The 16,053-nt window shown below is 34.4% G+C and overlaps 1 protein-coding gene across 1 annotated transcript in view; it reads left to right on the top strand.

The window, feature by feature from the left end:
* Positions 1 to 16,053, top strand: part of COL24A1 (collagen type XXIV alpha 1 chain) — a gene marked incomplete at both ends in the record, with an annotated part of 398,140 nt that overhangs the window by 98,002 nt on the left and 284,085 nt on the right. The window contains 2 exons of the mRNA XM_079698762.1: positions 11,761 to 11,814; positions 13,867 to 13,911. Coding sequence (XP_079554888.1) covers positions 11,761 to 11,814; positions 13,867 to 13,911 — 99 coding nt within the window. The remainder of the gene's footprint in view (positions 1 to 11,760; positions 11,815 to 13,866; positions 13,912 to 16,053) is intronic.

Here is a 16,053-nt window from a genome sequence, read left to right as displayed (position 1 = left end):
GCTTTCCCCCTCCGCCACCTGCAGTCTCCGCCCTCGAAGGGGCTTGTAGTGTGTAGAAACCTTCCCTCCTTCACGGCTCCCTCCCACTGGTGCAGGTCCCGTCCATATCCTATTGTCTCTGTTTATTCTTTTTTTCTTTTGACCTACCCAGGTATGTGGGGAGTTTCTTGCCTTTTGGGGGGTCTGAGGTCTTCTGTCAGCGTTCAGTAGGTGTTCTGTTGGAGTTGTTCCACGTGTAGATGAATTTCTGATGTATCTGTGGGGAGGAAGGTGATCTCCGCCTCTTACTCTTCCGCCATCTTCCTCCGGCTCCCGAGTACACTGTTCTTTATGTTAAAAAAAATTGTAAAGTTTTATTTCTTTAAAGATATATACCTTTGTAATAGATTTAGATCTTAGAAAAATTATATTTGAAAAACACATGCATTCCATATTTCCTAAATAGTGTTTATTATAAAAAATCTGTCTAGCGCTGTACTGTGTCATGTATACTATATGTACTTTCTCTTCTTTTTACCACAAAATGATTTGACCATGTTTATGAGGAAATCACTGTACTTAGAATAAGATACAGTTACAACCACAAGTCAAATTATGCCAAGTCAAATTATGACCTCAGAGACTGTTCCAGAATATTATCCTATGCATAAATGCTCCACCATGTTCTGTTTATTATAAGTAAAATCATCTTCAGATATCTTTGACATTAAGTAAAGGCAAACATATTAGTATGGGATATTATGTGGAATAAGACACTTATATTTCAATTTAGATGATTCAAATTCCATGAGAAGAATGGTCACTTATTACTGTTTTAATAATAGTAAAAGGAAAATATCTTTTGATAACATTTCTACTCTCTTTGATGTGGAAAGATATTAGGTGTGTGAATACAAATATGGCCATTTTCTCTTGGTCATTTATTAAATTATGTATACTATTTGTTGTTATATATGAAGTAGATATTCATATACAGAAGCAGAATTAAATGATCCAGGCCAACATAAAGAGCTGACAGAAACCATACATGTGAAAGAAAATACAGAAACCTGGAAATGCTGAAATCTAAAAAGGACCCATATTTAAGAAATTTTTGGTTAAGCATATGTCAAAGACTGTTACGTCCAATCTTCTGCTGGTTTCATAGCTATTTAGAAGTGTAGGTTGGTGCTTCATTAAGGTACAGCTATGTGGAGCCCATCCATGTTATTTCATTTACTGTCCTTAGAATAAGATGTACTTTATTATAATCACCACTCCCCTTTAATTAATTTGATTAGTCTTACATTGTAAATGAGCTTGTTTCCTCAAATTTTAGGTAGATACAATTATTCAGCCTTTGAGCATAGCATATGTTCAGTTTTTTAAAAATTGAAGTATAGTTGATTTACAATGTTGTGTTAGTTTCAGGTGTACAGCAAAGTGATTCAGTTATACATGTATGCTTTTTCAGATTCTTTTCCATTATAGGTTATTATAAGATATTCACTATAGTTCCCTAGCCTATACAGTAAGTCCTTGTTGTTTATCTATTTTATATATAGTAGTGTTTATCTGTTAATCCCGAATTCCTAATTTATCCCTCCCTTCTCCCCCTTTCCCCTTTGGTAACCATAAGTTTGTTTTCTATGTCTGTGAGTCTGTTTCTGTTTTGGAAATAAGTTCATTTGTATCACTTTTTTAGATTCCACATATAAGTGATATCATATATTTGTCTTTGATTACTTCACTTCATATGATAATCTCTATATCTATCCATATTGCTGCAAATGACATTATTTCATTCATTTTTATGGCTAAGTAATATTCCATAATATATAATTAATATGTATATTAATATATTCCATATAAAATGGAATATATGTGTGTATATATATATACACACCACATCTTCTCTATCCATTCCTCTGTCAATGGACACAGGTTACTTCCATATTTTGGCTACTGTAAATAGAGCTGCTATGAACATTGGGGTACATGACCTTTTCAAACTACAGTTTTCATCTTTTCTGGATACATGCCCAGGAATGGGATTGCTGGATCATATGATAACTGTATTTTTACTCTTTAAGGAACCTCCATACTGTTATCCATAGTGGCGGCACCAATTTACACTCCCATCAACAGTGTAGGAAGGTTCTCTTTTCTCCATACCCTCTCCAGTGTTTATTGTTTGTAGACTTTTTGATGATGGCCATTCTGACTGGTGTGAGGTGATACATCATTGTAGTTTTGATTTGCATATCTCTAATAATTAGCCATATTGAGCATCTTTTCCTGTGCCTGTTGGACATGATTCAGTTTAAAATAATTATTGTAACATGTAATTTGTAGAATAATAGTAACTCCTTTTAGATAACTCCTTAAATTTTATGTAACATATTACACTTATATTTTTAGAGTCTCTGAAATTAAAGCCAGAAACTGGTAAAATAAATTACTTCACTTTCTGTATTATAAAATATGAAACACTCTGATAGTCAAAATAGTGAAGGTAGTAGGCATAGAAAACTTCAAAATCCAAGTTTAGGTCACTATAAATATAAGCTTTTTTGGATTACTGTATTGGTTTCTAACCTGAGTACTAAAGCTCTATGTTTGGTGTGAATAGTTTACAAAAATATGAAAGTGTATATGGATTGACATGACATCATATACCTGTGCAGCATAGAAATATATAGGGGAGTAGTCAAAGTCCTGTCCAAAATTGTTAGTAATATTGCTAAACTTAAGTTTGGGAAGACGTTGCTATAAATTATTTGCTCATACTGGTTGCCAAAGAATCACTTATTTCCCTGAGTAAACACTAAGCATGGAATTAAGTTGTTGTGAGCCAGCTTCCTTAGTGATGTCTGTATTGTTTTAATGAAATTATAGACTTACAGGTAAGAGATATCCTCTCCTAGACAGTATAAACATTATGTGAATGCTATTGAAAATGGATACATTTTAAAATAACATTATTTTGGTTGTTTGAGTTATTTATTATTTAGCCTTGTACTGGTATTTTTTACATTAATGTTTGTGTTAAGTTATTTCATTTTAAATCTTCCCAGAAAACTCTTTCTTCCCTCAAATAAAACATTGTATTTATTCAGAGTTTTCAGATAGAGTTAATATTTGTCACATAATGTGTTTTTGCTTTTTCAACCAGGAAAAGTAAAAAACTGGTTTTGTTAGGAATTTGGTATATTTTAGGATCAGACTATGTAAAAGTTGTTTTATTAACAAATTCATTTGTTCCTTAGTCTTGGGTTGTTGACATTTGAGAAGTGGTTTTCTTCCTTGTAAACTATTTTTGATTTTAGGATCTTAGTATTAGGTACTTACTAACCACAATTATTTTTAAATGCCTTATGTAATCAGTTACATATTAGTCAGTGTTTGTACTCATGCTTTTTGATATTGAGATACTATAGTTCTTACCTCTTCCTCTTCTTCCCTCCTATGCTCCCTATAATGTCACAATTGGATCAAAATCCTTGTTGTCAGTTAATATTAGAGATCTTAAAAACAAGGTAGTAGACAATCTTTATTGGTCAGGACTCTTTTTAAAACACCAAAGAACTCCTGTTCTATTTTCCATGTTTTACTGTCTTTGAGAAGCTTCTTGGAGCATATGATATGAACCAAATTATTTAAAAGCATAAAACCATCCGCTGGGCTTCCCTGGTGGCGCAGTGGTTGAGAGTCCGCCTGCCGGTGCAGGGGACACGGGTTCGAGCCCCGGTCCGGGAGGATCCCACATGCCGCGGAGCGGCTGGGCCCGTGGGCCATGGCCGCTGAGCCTGCGCGTCCGGAGCCTGTGCTCCGCAACGGGAGAGGCCACAACAGTGAGAGGCCCGCGTACTGCAAAAAAAAAACAAAACAACATCCGCTGATTTATAATAGAAAAGAAGAATTCTGTTTAAAAAAATGGGAGACACAGGGAAAGAGGATATATATGTATTTGTTAACTTCATGTTTTATATATATTACTAATTCCAAGTAGCTCTCTTTTTAGTGCAAAGTTTCCAAACTTCATTCTGTAGTGTGCAGTCAGGAAATTCTATAGCTGCTATTAAAAAAGCATTTTACAGGGCTCCCAGATTGATTTAATCAGTAGTCTCTTGTAGGAAGTTGAAGCAAATTTATGTAGCTCCACGACCTAAAATATCTATGCCAGAACTGATTTTTCCAGGATTGAAGGTAACGTAATATTGGAGATTTGGATTGACTCTCAACAGTACCTAGAAAACTGTTGTCAAAATACAAAGGTTTTCTAAGGACTTTTTCAGATCTGATAATAATAGATTATAAATAATCAAATCATATTATATTTGAAGTTTGACAAAGAGCAAAAGAGTACTCAGTTTTCTTCCTATGAGTATCAAAGTATCGCAGCCTTAGAATAGTGGACAAAATAACACCCTTAAGGCACCGGGACTTCAGAGATGTTTACTTTTCCAACTATAGAAAGGAGTGTCTCCTTTTCTCTTACAGCTTTCTGTTAGAAGAGTCTATTTAAAGTAAACTGTATTTTGGCTTCTAACTCCAGTGTTACAATTTCAGAATATAAAATCCTGCTGTTAGACATCTGTTATTAGTTCTATCTTTAGCCCAAAACAATCTTAAATACGTATTGCACAGCCATGTTTCAAATACATACATTTTATGGAGAATTTGGAGACAGTGTTTTCTTTGTCCCAGGAAAAGTTTGAAGTTAATTCATGAAGAAAGAACTACTGTTGCTAGAGCATTACAAAATATTGTCATTAATTTTTTAGTGATTCTGCCTCTTTCAGGAAAAATGTATTTTCTGGATTCTGCTTTACTGGGGTGATCTGTAGTAACTATGTTTGGCTAACTATAGCTTGACAAGATGTATGAAGAGACCAGGACTTTGAATTAAACCCATCTTCAAGGTCGGGTCAGTTACTGAGAAGAGGGATGCCCAATGAACTATAGTTGGTAACTTTGGGGAAGTCCAGGAAGAGCATGATTTCATAGAGGTATGACACCAACAAATGGGAATTCAGGCAGGAATTTATTTTCAGGGTGGATAATGTAAGGGAAAACTCAAGAGAGTCTCGTAGGTTATCAAAATCAGGAATGTGGAAATGTGAGCGCAAATATAGAAGTGAGGTTTGGCTTGGCTTGTATTCTCAGTGTGGGAAAATGGCAAGAATGAGGCGTGGCCCTTATGATTGATGGATAATGTGTGGCAAAACTGGTTCTTGAACACAAGAAAAAGGCAGAGTCCAATTCCCAGAACTAGAGTACAAGCTGGTAACCAGTCTTTAAGAGCAAGGCAGGAACTTGAGCCTAAGAACTGAGGCCCAGATCATAGCTAGGTTAACAGTAAGCCTTACTTGATGCTAAATCTCCAAGAATTTGTCTAAAACCCATTAAATTACTACCTAAGTTTAAAATTAGTCTCAACTGTTAGGACATGGTAGACCTTGAAATGTGGATCAAATTGTCTTACATATAAGGAAAAGAAAGAGGCAGAGGCTGGGTTATCACAGAGCACTTTACACTCTAGCCTTTACCTACAATAATTGTGTTTCCCTTTGAAGGATTTTAAAATATCAGGATTTTCTAGTAGTATGTATTCATGTGTAGAATGTGTAAAATTAACCTCTGGGTTTTATGTTAGTGTGTCTAGTCCTAGACAATTTAGTGCAGTCTTCTGTTTTCATTGCTTTTTCTTGGAAAAAGTTGAATTTCTGTTTTTATTGGTAATGCCTGTTTACTTTATCACTAATGCCTGTTTAGTATATATGTCTTTTATGATAATTTTAATTTATCTCTACTTTAGATTGAATATATTGTTTCTAAACATTTGTTCTTTAGAAAGAGCAAAATGTGTTCATAGTTAGTTGTAGTCTTTAACAGAAAAATTTTGCAATGCTTTTATTTTTTAATTCCATAAATATAGTCACCAGTATTTTATGGTTATTTTAGTCCTCATGTTTCTCTAGTTATTTTATATTCAGTGTTTTTCTAATGTCTTTGTAGAAGTAGTAAAATAATTCTTTTACTAGACTCCCTAAGCAATAAGTTTTCCACTGTTTCCTGATATTTAGCTATACCAACAAGTATAGTATCTGTGTGTAGTCTACAATATTAACAACACATATATATTCAGGCATACCAAGTCTAGAATGCTTCTTTTGTTCTTATTGTTTGATAACAGTACCATCAGACCCAGGCAAGAGAGAAACTTGATCTGGGCTCTTCACTTTAGAGGACCCTGTACATCACAAACAAATAAAATAAAATGTATTTTAAAAACACTTGATTTTCTCGTCACTCAGGATTTAGCACTTAGCATTGGCATTGTATGACCTGTAATCCTAGACATCCATTCTTGTTATTATGTATTAGTTACCTATTGCTATGTAACAGGTTGCTCCATGTTAGCAGTTTAAAACAATAATAATAAATATATATTTCGTATAGTTTCTGTGGGTCAGGAATTTGGGAGCGGCTTATTTCGGTGGGTCTAGCTTAGGGTTTAATATGAGGTTACAGTCAAGATTTGGGCAGGACTGCAGTCATCTGAAGGCTTGACTGGGGCTGATCTGCTATTAAGGTGGCTCACTTACTGGCTGGTGGGAAGTCTCATTTCCTCCCCATGGGGAACTCTCCACATGGCAACCTGAGTGTCTTCACAGCATGGCTGTTGGCTTCCACCAGAGCAAGTGGTCCATGGGAGCAAAGTGAAAGGTATAGTGCCTTTTATGACCTAGCCTAAGAATTCACATTTGGTTACTTCTATATTCTGTTAGTCACATAGGCCAGCCAGGAGTCAAAATGGGGGGACACTACACAAGGGCATTAATACCAGGTAGTGAGAATCATGAGGGTCCATATTTGAGGCTGGCTACAGAAGTATTTTAATAATGTTCAAGGCTCAGAGAAATTCTTCTCCACGTCTCTTGCTTATAACCTCACATCTGAATACCATGACGTTTTGTAGCTGGTACCACTGCCAACATTAGAGACGGAAACTGCTTGAGATTGCAATGAGGACTGAGCAGGCAGTAGAAGCACTTCAGTTTAGGAAAGATGAATTTACTTATCTAATTCTCCTTTTAGTATGAATGCAATAGGCTCTTGTATAATGAAGTACTGCTTCAAGTAATGCAAACCTTCTATTTTCTTGCTTCTCTTTGTGTTCTCTGTGTTTGGCTTCAGAGGTAGTAGAACTAGTGCAGTATTTGCAATAGCTGAGACTGAGAAAATCCCAGAGACTGAGAAACATTTTGTATTATTAAACAATTCATATTACTCTTAAATTTTGTATATCATAGGTATAGAAACAAAATTCATGAAGCATGATAAAAATTGTTTATGTAGGCAGCTAGATGGATAGGAAATGGTAGAATTATGCAGTTTTAAAAAGATATTTAATTAGATTACAGTAAAAATGTTAAAGTAAATATAAAATTTTTAATTTATTTAACTAATATTGATTATTCATTGATTATAATTTTCAATAGAGAATTAAAAGCAGTAGAAAATCTTCAAAAAGATTATTTACTTAAATTTTTAAAATCTAGAAACAGTGGGAGAACTCTTACATTGAGCATTACTACATAGTAAATTGTGCAAATAGGACTTTATTTAAAGTAGATTTAATTACCAATTATATTAGTTTTCTACCTGTTGCTACATAACAAATACCACAAACTTAAAAGCTTAAAATACACCCATTAATAAATCTCATAGTTTTCATCAGTCAGCAGTCCAGATACTACTTAACTAGGTCTTCTGCAGTCAAAGTGTCAGCTGCTGCATATCATCTGGACGCTTGACTGGGGAAGAGTTCACTTCCAAGCTCATTCAGGTTGTGAGAAGAATTCATTTCCTTGAGGCTGTAGAACTAAGAGGCCCTGGCTCTTTGCTGGCTTTTGGCTATTGCCCAACTTCAGGTCAGATGGACTGTCCACAGTTCTAGAGGTCATTCACAGTTCCCTGCTGTGTGGGCCTCTCCAACACAACTGCTTATTTCATCAAACTCAGGAAGACTCTAGCTCCAGGCTGCTAAGATGGACTCTTATATAGTATAACATAATCACATCATTGGCATCCCATTACCTTTGCTCTACTCTATTTGTTAGAAGAAGCAAGTCATAGTCCCATCACACACAAAGGGAGGGTATCATACAAAGATGTGGGCAACAGGAGGTAGGAATCATTAGGAGTCACCTCAAAATCTGTCCACTACATTGATCAAACAGTGGAAATGAGCAAGAAAATTATTCATAACTTGAAGAGATCAAGTGAAATCCCTGAAATGTCATATTCTTTACAAAATAAAATTTTACAACTGATCAAAACAATGAAAATGTAAAAAAGAGAATTATGTTCACAGAAGTAACAATGCAACTCTGGCATGCCATTTATTTACTTGTTTATTTGTTTGTTATTGAAATATAGTTGACACAACATACAGTGTTGCATTAGTTTCAGGTTTATAGCAAAGTGAATCAGTTATATGTACACATATATCCACTCTTTTTTAGATGTAATGGCCCATATAGGCCATTACATAGTATTGAGTAGAGTTCCCTGTGTTATACAGTAGGTCTTTATTAATGATCTGTTTTATATATAGTAGTGTGTATATGTCAGTCCCAGTTTCCCAGTTTATCCCCCCCATCTTTCCACTGGTAACCATAGTTTGTTTTCTATATCTGTAACTTGATTTCTGTTGTGTAAATAAGTTCATTTGTACCATTTTCTTAGATTTCACATATAAGTGATATCATATGATATTTGTCTTTCTCTGTCTGACTTACTTCACTCAGTATGACAGAGAAGATGATTATTACATTCAAGAAATTGGCAAGTTGGGCAAAAAGGGCAAAAACTCAAGCTTTCCTATGGATGATTATCCTGGAAAATGGCCATTATATCCTTTGGTAGTAGGAGGATATTTCTAAGAGAACACAGTTTGATTAAATTATGGGTTATAATTTTCCACTAAGTAAATATGAGAGAAAATTTAGCATTTCATTTTGCAACAAATTCTTTCAAGTGGACAAAGAAATTGTAGAAACTGTGTCTTTTGTATTCCAAGTTCAAAGGCAGAGTGTTTTGTCACTACTCTTCCATATTTCACAACCAACCTTTAAGATCATATTTTTTACAATGAAGATAAATGGTTGCAAATACTTAGGTTTATTTTATTAAAGGAATTCAGAGCTTTACCTGCAGTAAAAAAAAAAAAATGCATATAGTTGCCAAAATTGGAATAACAACTGAATAACATGGTACAAGCAGTGACATATTTAACAATATAAAACATTGGCATGATTTTCTTCAAAAGAAAATATATGTCCAATATGTAGCCAAATATAATGATGCTTTTTATGGCATTAACTTTACTATATTTCATGAAACAAGAAAATGTAGGAATTATTTCAAATATTGATGACACAATGGTCAACATGTAAGATGGGTTAAAACAAAAAGATATCTCTATATAGAATAGAGAGTTAAAAATGAACTGCTTAATGCATAGTAAAGTGAGAGGAGAAATAATACATAAAAAATTTTAAAGTAGGTGTTTTCTCAGTTCAACTAAATTGTTTCGGGGGCAAAGTGAAGTTGAACAGCTAATATTTATTATACGTATTATTGGACTACCAAAAGAATAGGAAGTTGAAATCAGTAAGTACTTATTTCGTTGTTTTTATGCTGGCTGTAGAAAATACAGGCTTTGTGATAAGTGGAGAACTAATCACAGTTCTCTCCCTTCTCCTAGCAGGGAGAAATCACTAGTTCTGTGGGATGCTGAACTGGAGAGCAGCTCCTCCCACTGGATGAGGGCGGGGGGCCTGTCGGTCCCAAAGAGCACATTCTCTAGGCAATCCTGAGTGAGTCCCCAAAGATGTTTTCAGCAATCCCACTCCTTGTTCAGACCAATTGTTTCCTTGTTTTTTGAGAAAAACTTTATTAAGATGTAATGTACATACCATAAAACTCACCCCTTTAAAGTGTACAATTCAGTGGTTATTAGTATATTCATAGACTTTTACAGCCATTGCACTAATTTTAGAACATTTTCATCACCTCAGAAAGAAACCCATTATTGTAAGCAGTCACTCTCGATTCTTCACCACATCACCAGGCCTCGACAACCACTAATCTACTTTCTATCTCCATAGATTTGCCTATTTTGAACATTTCACATTAATGGAATCATGCAGTATGTCCCCCATTCTTTATTATTTCACTGGGGTTTCTGGAAAACCTACTTATGATCCATCTAAAACATCAATCATCTCTTATGTTTCAGATTTATTACAGTATTTTTCTTCTACTTTTTCCATTACTTGTGTATCACAAATACTTTCAAATACCCATAATAATTCATACTGAATGGAATGATGTATTGCAGATTTGTGAGCTTATGGTCAACAGGATTTGACTTCCAAGGACAATGAGAGCAAAATGCCTCCCTGAATTTCAACTGACTTTGAAGGGGGTATGGCTGCAATATGTTTGACTATACAGATGGTTTTTGCATTTTCCTCTGATTACAAAATAAGAGAAACCACTCCTAGTACGAGTTAACTATGTCTTAGAAACATCATATCTTTTTTTCCATTGTTAAACCATCTTTTCAACTTAGCCCATTCGTGTTTATACTAGTGAACGAGTGATTTTTGGCAATCTCTTGAACACATAATATTTAATACTGGCTTGCCTAAGTAAAAGATTATAAGAATCTAATAATGTACTTTATTTTGTTAGCCTTATAAGTTTTTAAAACTGAGTGTTGTCAAAGTGTTCATAATAAGTATTATAAAGAATTTTGTAAAGTAGCCTTTTTAAAAAGGGAGATTTGAAGTTGATAAACTCAATGGTAAATCTCTCGAGAAAAACTTTGAGTATATAAAGCAAGAGTAACTGAGTAATTGAGTTATTTTACAATAGAATTTATAATGAGGAAGTGTGTTAATTTACTGTCCTTCACAGTTTTACTGTAGAATTCTCAATAGACCTTTGGGAAGCTTATATTTCAATCGCACTGCATTTTGTATTTGCAATATTTATATGCATTTTCCCTTTTCTTAAATGATGTTTTTACATGTTGTATTGTATCTTGGAATGATGAGTTAAAGTATTTAATATAGCATAGTAGAACGAGCACTGACTCTGCAATCAGACTGCCTGCATTCAAAGCTCAGTCCCACCCAACACTAGTGGGTGCGAGTGACTTAACCTCTCTGTGCTTTAACTTCCTCAACTATGAAGTGAGGATATTAGTACTCATTGATTTGACCTACTGTGAAGATGAAATGAAGTAGTATATATATAATGATGTGTATAAAGCCTTTAGCCAAGGTAAGTATGCTAAGCACATGCTAAATATTAATAGTCATTTCATTCTCTGTGGTGTGTGTATAGGAACAGCATAAAATAGTGCACAAAACTAATGGATTGGTCAGCTGGACATCTTGGTTCTGTTTCCTCTCATTCAGTGATTCTTTACATAATGGATAACAAATTTCTATTTTCTCCAGCTTAGCTTTCTGTATATATTGAGTGGCATGTAAAATAATTTTATAAACTATAGAAGTAGTGTACTTAAAATCAATTAAGTGTTATGTAAAACAAATACACATTTTTGTTGAACTATAATTTATAGGTTAGGAAATAAATATTTCCTATTACTAAGTTCCTTATCAGAAAACACAGCAAAAATGAATTTTTTATCTATTTTGGCTTTAATAGCATTTCTTTCTTTTTTGGGGGGGCCAGGGTTTTCCAGGTGACTTGGGAGACAGAGGCCCTGCAGGTCCTGATGGCAGTCCTGTGAGTAAATTGTGATGGTCCACCCTTGCAGTCTAACATCACTCAAGACTTCATAGCAACTGTACTTGCCATTCTCATTACCACATTCCTGACAGGCACTCTTGGCCAGAGAGTTTTGATACCACTGAGCACATTCCACTTTGTGGTTTTACAGCATGGGAAATAAGACAAAAGTGTTATAAATTCTGTCTTGAGAGATAATCATTAAAATTAATTATTTTGACCATGTTAAACATGGCTGATTATTTAAAATATTAGAAGTATGCAATCACGATACTGACTTGTATATTTGTGGGGAGGGGCATGGGGGAAAAAGCCTTTCATGTACATCAAGGTACTAACAAGCCTCATGTAAAAATTGTGCATTTGGTGATGGCTCTTTTGGACTCAAATCTGTCATTGATCTACCTTACTTTTCAGTATATTATAGAGAAGTCTTTTGAGGGGATTGTTTAGATATCTATGTTCAGATTAGGGAGTTAAAATTCTAAAATTAGTTTAATTATATTATCAAAGGATGATGATGGAATGCTGTTTTTTGACACTAGGCAGAAATGTCTTTACTTTTTGCCCTCAAAAAATGGCTATCCCCCAGTATATGTTATGTACACATTCTTTTCATAAGATTTTTAAGGTGAATTAGAATCAACTACTAAATCCTTGGATCATAAATTAGGAATAGTTCCTATATTTAGACTATGTAAATTATTAGCATTTATGCTTAAAATAAAGTGTTTGAAAATAGTTTCCTTTTTTATTTTTTTTTTAATTATAACTGTATTAGCTTATTCAGTGAATCTAGCAAAAGTTGTATTTGTTATAAGGCTTGGAAAATAAAATAAGAGTAGAACTGATTTCCAAACAAATTGTTAAAAAGTTGAATCATGTCTTAAGTAGAATGTTTACCATCTTATTCTTGCCCATGATTCTAGGGAGCTTCCCATTTCAGGTATAATAAAGTTAAGCATTATTTACGTTTTTTCTTTAATACCATTTATGTCCTTGCATACCTAGTGTGAAGCCGTCTTATTTAATGTTTTGTCAGTTAAATATACATGAAGTTTGTTAGGGTTGGATTCCTAACAATATTTAAAAATTTTATCTTTGAAGTCTGCTGCTTATATTTAAAATATAATACTTCTGGAAGAGCATTTGGAGTCTTCTTTAGAATGCAAGAATAAATTGGATATTTTCAGTTTATTGGTTTATTATTCTCTATATTTTATACTGTACCTTTGTTTCAAAACAGAATTTGAAATGCAAAAGTAAAGGGAGGGTATATTTTTATACTTTGTACCCTGTAAATGATGTAACTCTGACATGGAGTAGATTAGGAATTATCACAAAGACTAATGATGAATTTAAGACTGTCACAAAGACCCATCATGAATCAACTGGAAAAATTAATATAGATAATTTTAAATCTCATACAAATAATTTAACAAGGTTGGTAATTTCTTATATTTGTATAGTGCTTTAAGAAAATTTTCAAATGCTCATATATATATATATTAGAGTTTTATTATTAACTGTAATAATATATATATTACAGTTTTAATTCTTTACAAAATGAAAACAAATATTACTGTTTCAGTTTCATAAATGAGAAATTTAGAGAATTTAAATAATGTACTTCAAAAGAGCTGATAGTGTTTTAAATCATCTGAAAATGTTCTTCTCACCTGACATGCTGACCACTTGTCTTTTCATACTACATATAGGCTAATTATGTTTATAATGCTGATTATTAATGGGCTTTACTTCCTTTAATAGATACATAGGAGACACAGAGAAATCTATATCCTAGGCTAGGTGGTAGTCCTAGTATCTAAAAGCATGAAGCCATGCTTTCTTATATTAAAGAATATAAGCTGCCACCAGAGGTTTGCAATTCTTAGGAGGATGCATAAGAGTAGGGAAGTTGCAGAAGTTAGCTAAAAGAAGGTAAATTTTGATACATTTTTTCCTAGAAATTTTTGTCTTCATCTTTAGAAAATACCCTTAGTAGTTTGGAATCATATTTAACCAATTTTGCACATTTCTCTTACTTAGGGACTTGTAGGTAGCATCGGTCCTCCGGGATTTCCTGGGCTTAGAGTGAGTATCAGATATCATCCTTCTTATCAAATATTTTTGTGTGTATTTATATTTGTTAGATGTGTTTTTAAAACTTTACAAAAATGAAAAGTTTTAGTGTCATTGTTTTTTTTTTTTTTTTTTTTTTTTTTTTTTTTTTTTTTTTTTTGGCAGTACGCGGGCCTCTCACTGTTGTGGCCTCTCCCGTTGCAGAGCACAGGCTCCGGACGCGCAGGCTCAGCGGCCATGGCTCACGGGCCCAGCCGCTCCGCGGTACGTGGGATCCTCCCAGACCGGGGCACGAACCCGTATCCCCTGCATCGGCAGGCGGACTCCCAACCACTGCGCCACCAGGGAAGCCTAGTGTCATTGTTGAATATCAACCTTGCTCACATGTATTTCTCCACCAGATTTGCAAATTAGACCAGTAGTATGAATTTAAAAATTAATTATACTTTAAGATACACTGAAGTAACAAATGCCTACAGGTTGATGTGTATGTGTATTTGTCTTAAAGATACTTAATCAAGACTCAGTTTCTCCAGAAGTGTAAGACGTGGAATAGCCACTTCTTTCCTTTGAGACAGCCTTTCATACCATCTGGTCTAGAGTGGCAGATAGGTCTAAACAAAAGCACATGATAACAGTAGGCTTTATGAAATAAAATTGAATAAATGGTTAGGAAAACCATCCTGGACAAAAGGTCGGAGCTGAACTTCACCAGTGCCATTAAACATTTTAATACCTAACTTATTTATTGTACTTAAAAAAAGTGACTATATTATTTGTTCACTTAATCAGTTTTTATACAGTGAATTCAACTCTTGAGTTTCACTGAATTTCTGATGTCAGCAAAGTACAGTTTAAAAGCAATTCTATGGAGGCCAAAACAATGTAGTCCAGATATGTAGCTCTCTGATAAATTTTTGATTATGCATTGGAGTGAACAGACTGTTACTTTTGATACATCTTCATAAATATATTTCTCTCATCCAAGCTTCTGGTTCATGACAGGAAATAAATTACAGATATTTTAGATAAATTAAGAGCCATATGCTTTAACATTGAGCTAGCTAAAGATAAGATTGACATACTTTTATGACATGTAAGGAGCCTAATGAAAATAGAATCTTTAAACTATTTCTATTCATCTAAAATAGGGCATGACCATTGGCAGAGGTAGGGTTTTCTTTAAAAATCAATTTAGGGCTTCCCTGGTGGTGCAGTGGTTAAGAACCCGCCTGCCAATGCAGGGGACACGGGCTCGAGCCCTGGTCCAGGAAGATTCCACATGCCACGGAGCAACTAAGCCCATGCGCCACAAATACTGAGCCTGCACTCTAGAGCCCACAAGCCACAACTACTGATCCCGCATGCCACAACTACAGAAGCCCGCGCACCTAGAGCCTGTGCTCCACAACAAGAGAAGCCACCACAATGAGAAGCCCATGCACCGCAACGAAGAGTAGCCCCCGCTCACCGCAACTAGAGAAAGCCCGCGCACAGCAACAAAGACCCAATGCAGCCAAAAATAAATAAAAAATAAATTAATTAATTAAAAAAATCAATTTAGAGCTTGCTCTATTATGTGAAGTAGGTAATTAAGACTCTAGAGTTTTGTGCCATAAATTATAGCTCTGGTATTTTTAGCTTGAACTTGAACACAGGTCTTCTGACTCCAAATTTAATGTTGTTTCCCCACCTTAACTGCCCCAAGTCAGAAGGTGGCAGCTTGGCCAAAGGAATAAGTCAGGAGTTCAGTTATTGGAACGATGGTAAAAAATCAGGATAACACGTTTTAACTTGCCCATTTGAGATGGCAACATTATAGAATTAAGAGTTAAGGAACCTGAGTAAGTCTAGGACATTTAAAGTTTTCTCTTTCATAATAATATTAGTGTAGTAATTATAATAAAATCAGCAATAACAGCTCACTTTCATTTAGTATTTTCTATGTGCTAGTCACATGGGTTAGGTCATTTAATTCTCAGAACAACCTAAGACCACTTAGCTTATAAACGTTGAGCCCGGATTTGAAGCCAGATGACGTACATCCAGAGTCCAAAATTCTCTCTATTGTGCTATACCACCTCCTTAAAACTTACAATACCTTAAAATATATACTATCTCTCTTAAGAGATTTCTTTAGACGTCATGAGAAGC

The sequence above is a fragment of the Hyperoodon ampullatus genome (assembly GCF_949752795.1).
Source record: "Hyperoodon ampullatus genome assembly, chromosome: 2".
Taxonomy (NCBI): domain Eukaryota; kingdom Metazoa; phylum Chordata; class Mammalia; order Artiodactyla; family Ziphiidae; genus Hyperoodon; species Hyperoodon ampullatus.
Note: the sequence above shows the minus strand (reverse complement) of the source record. Positions and strands in the feature narration are given on the sequence as shown.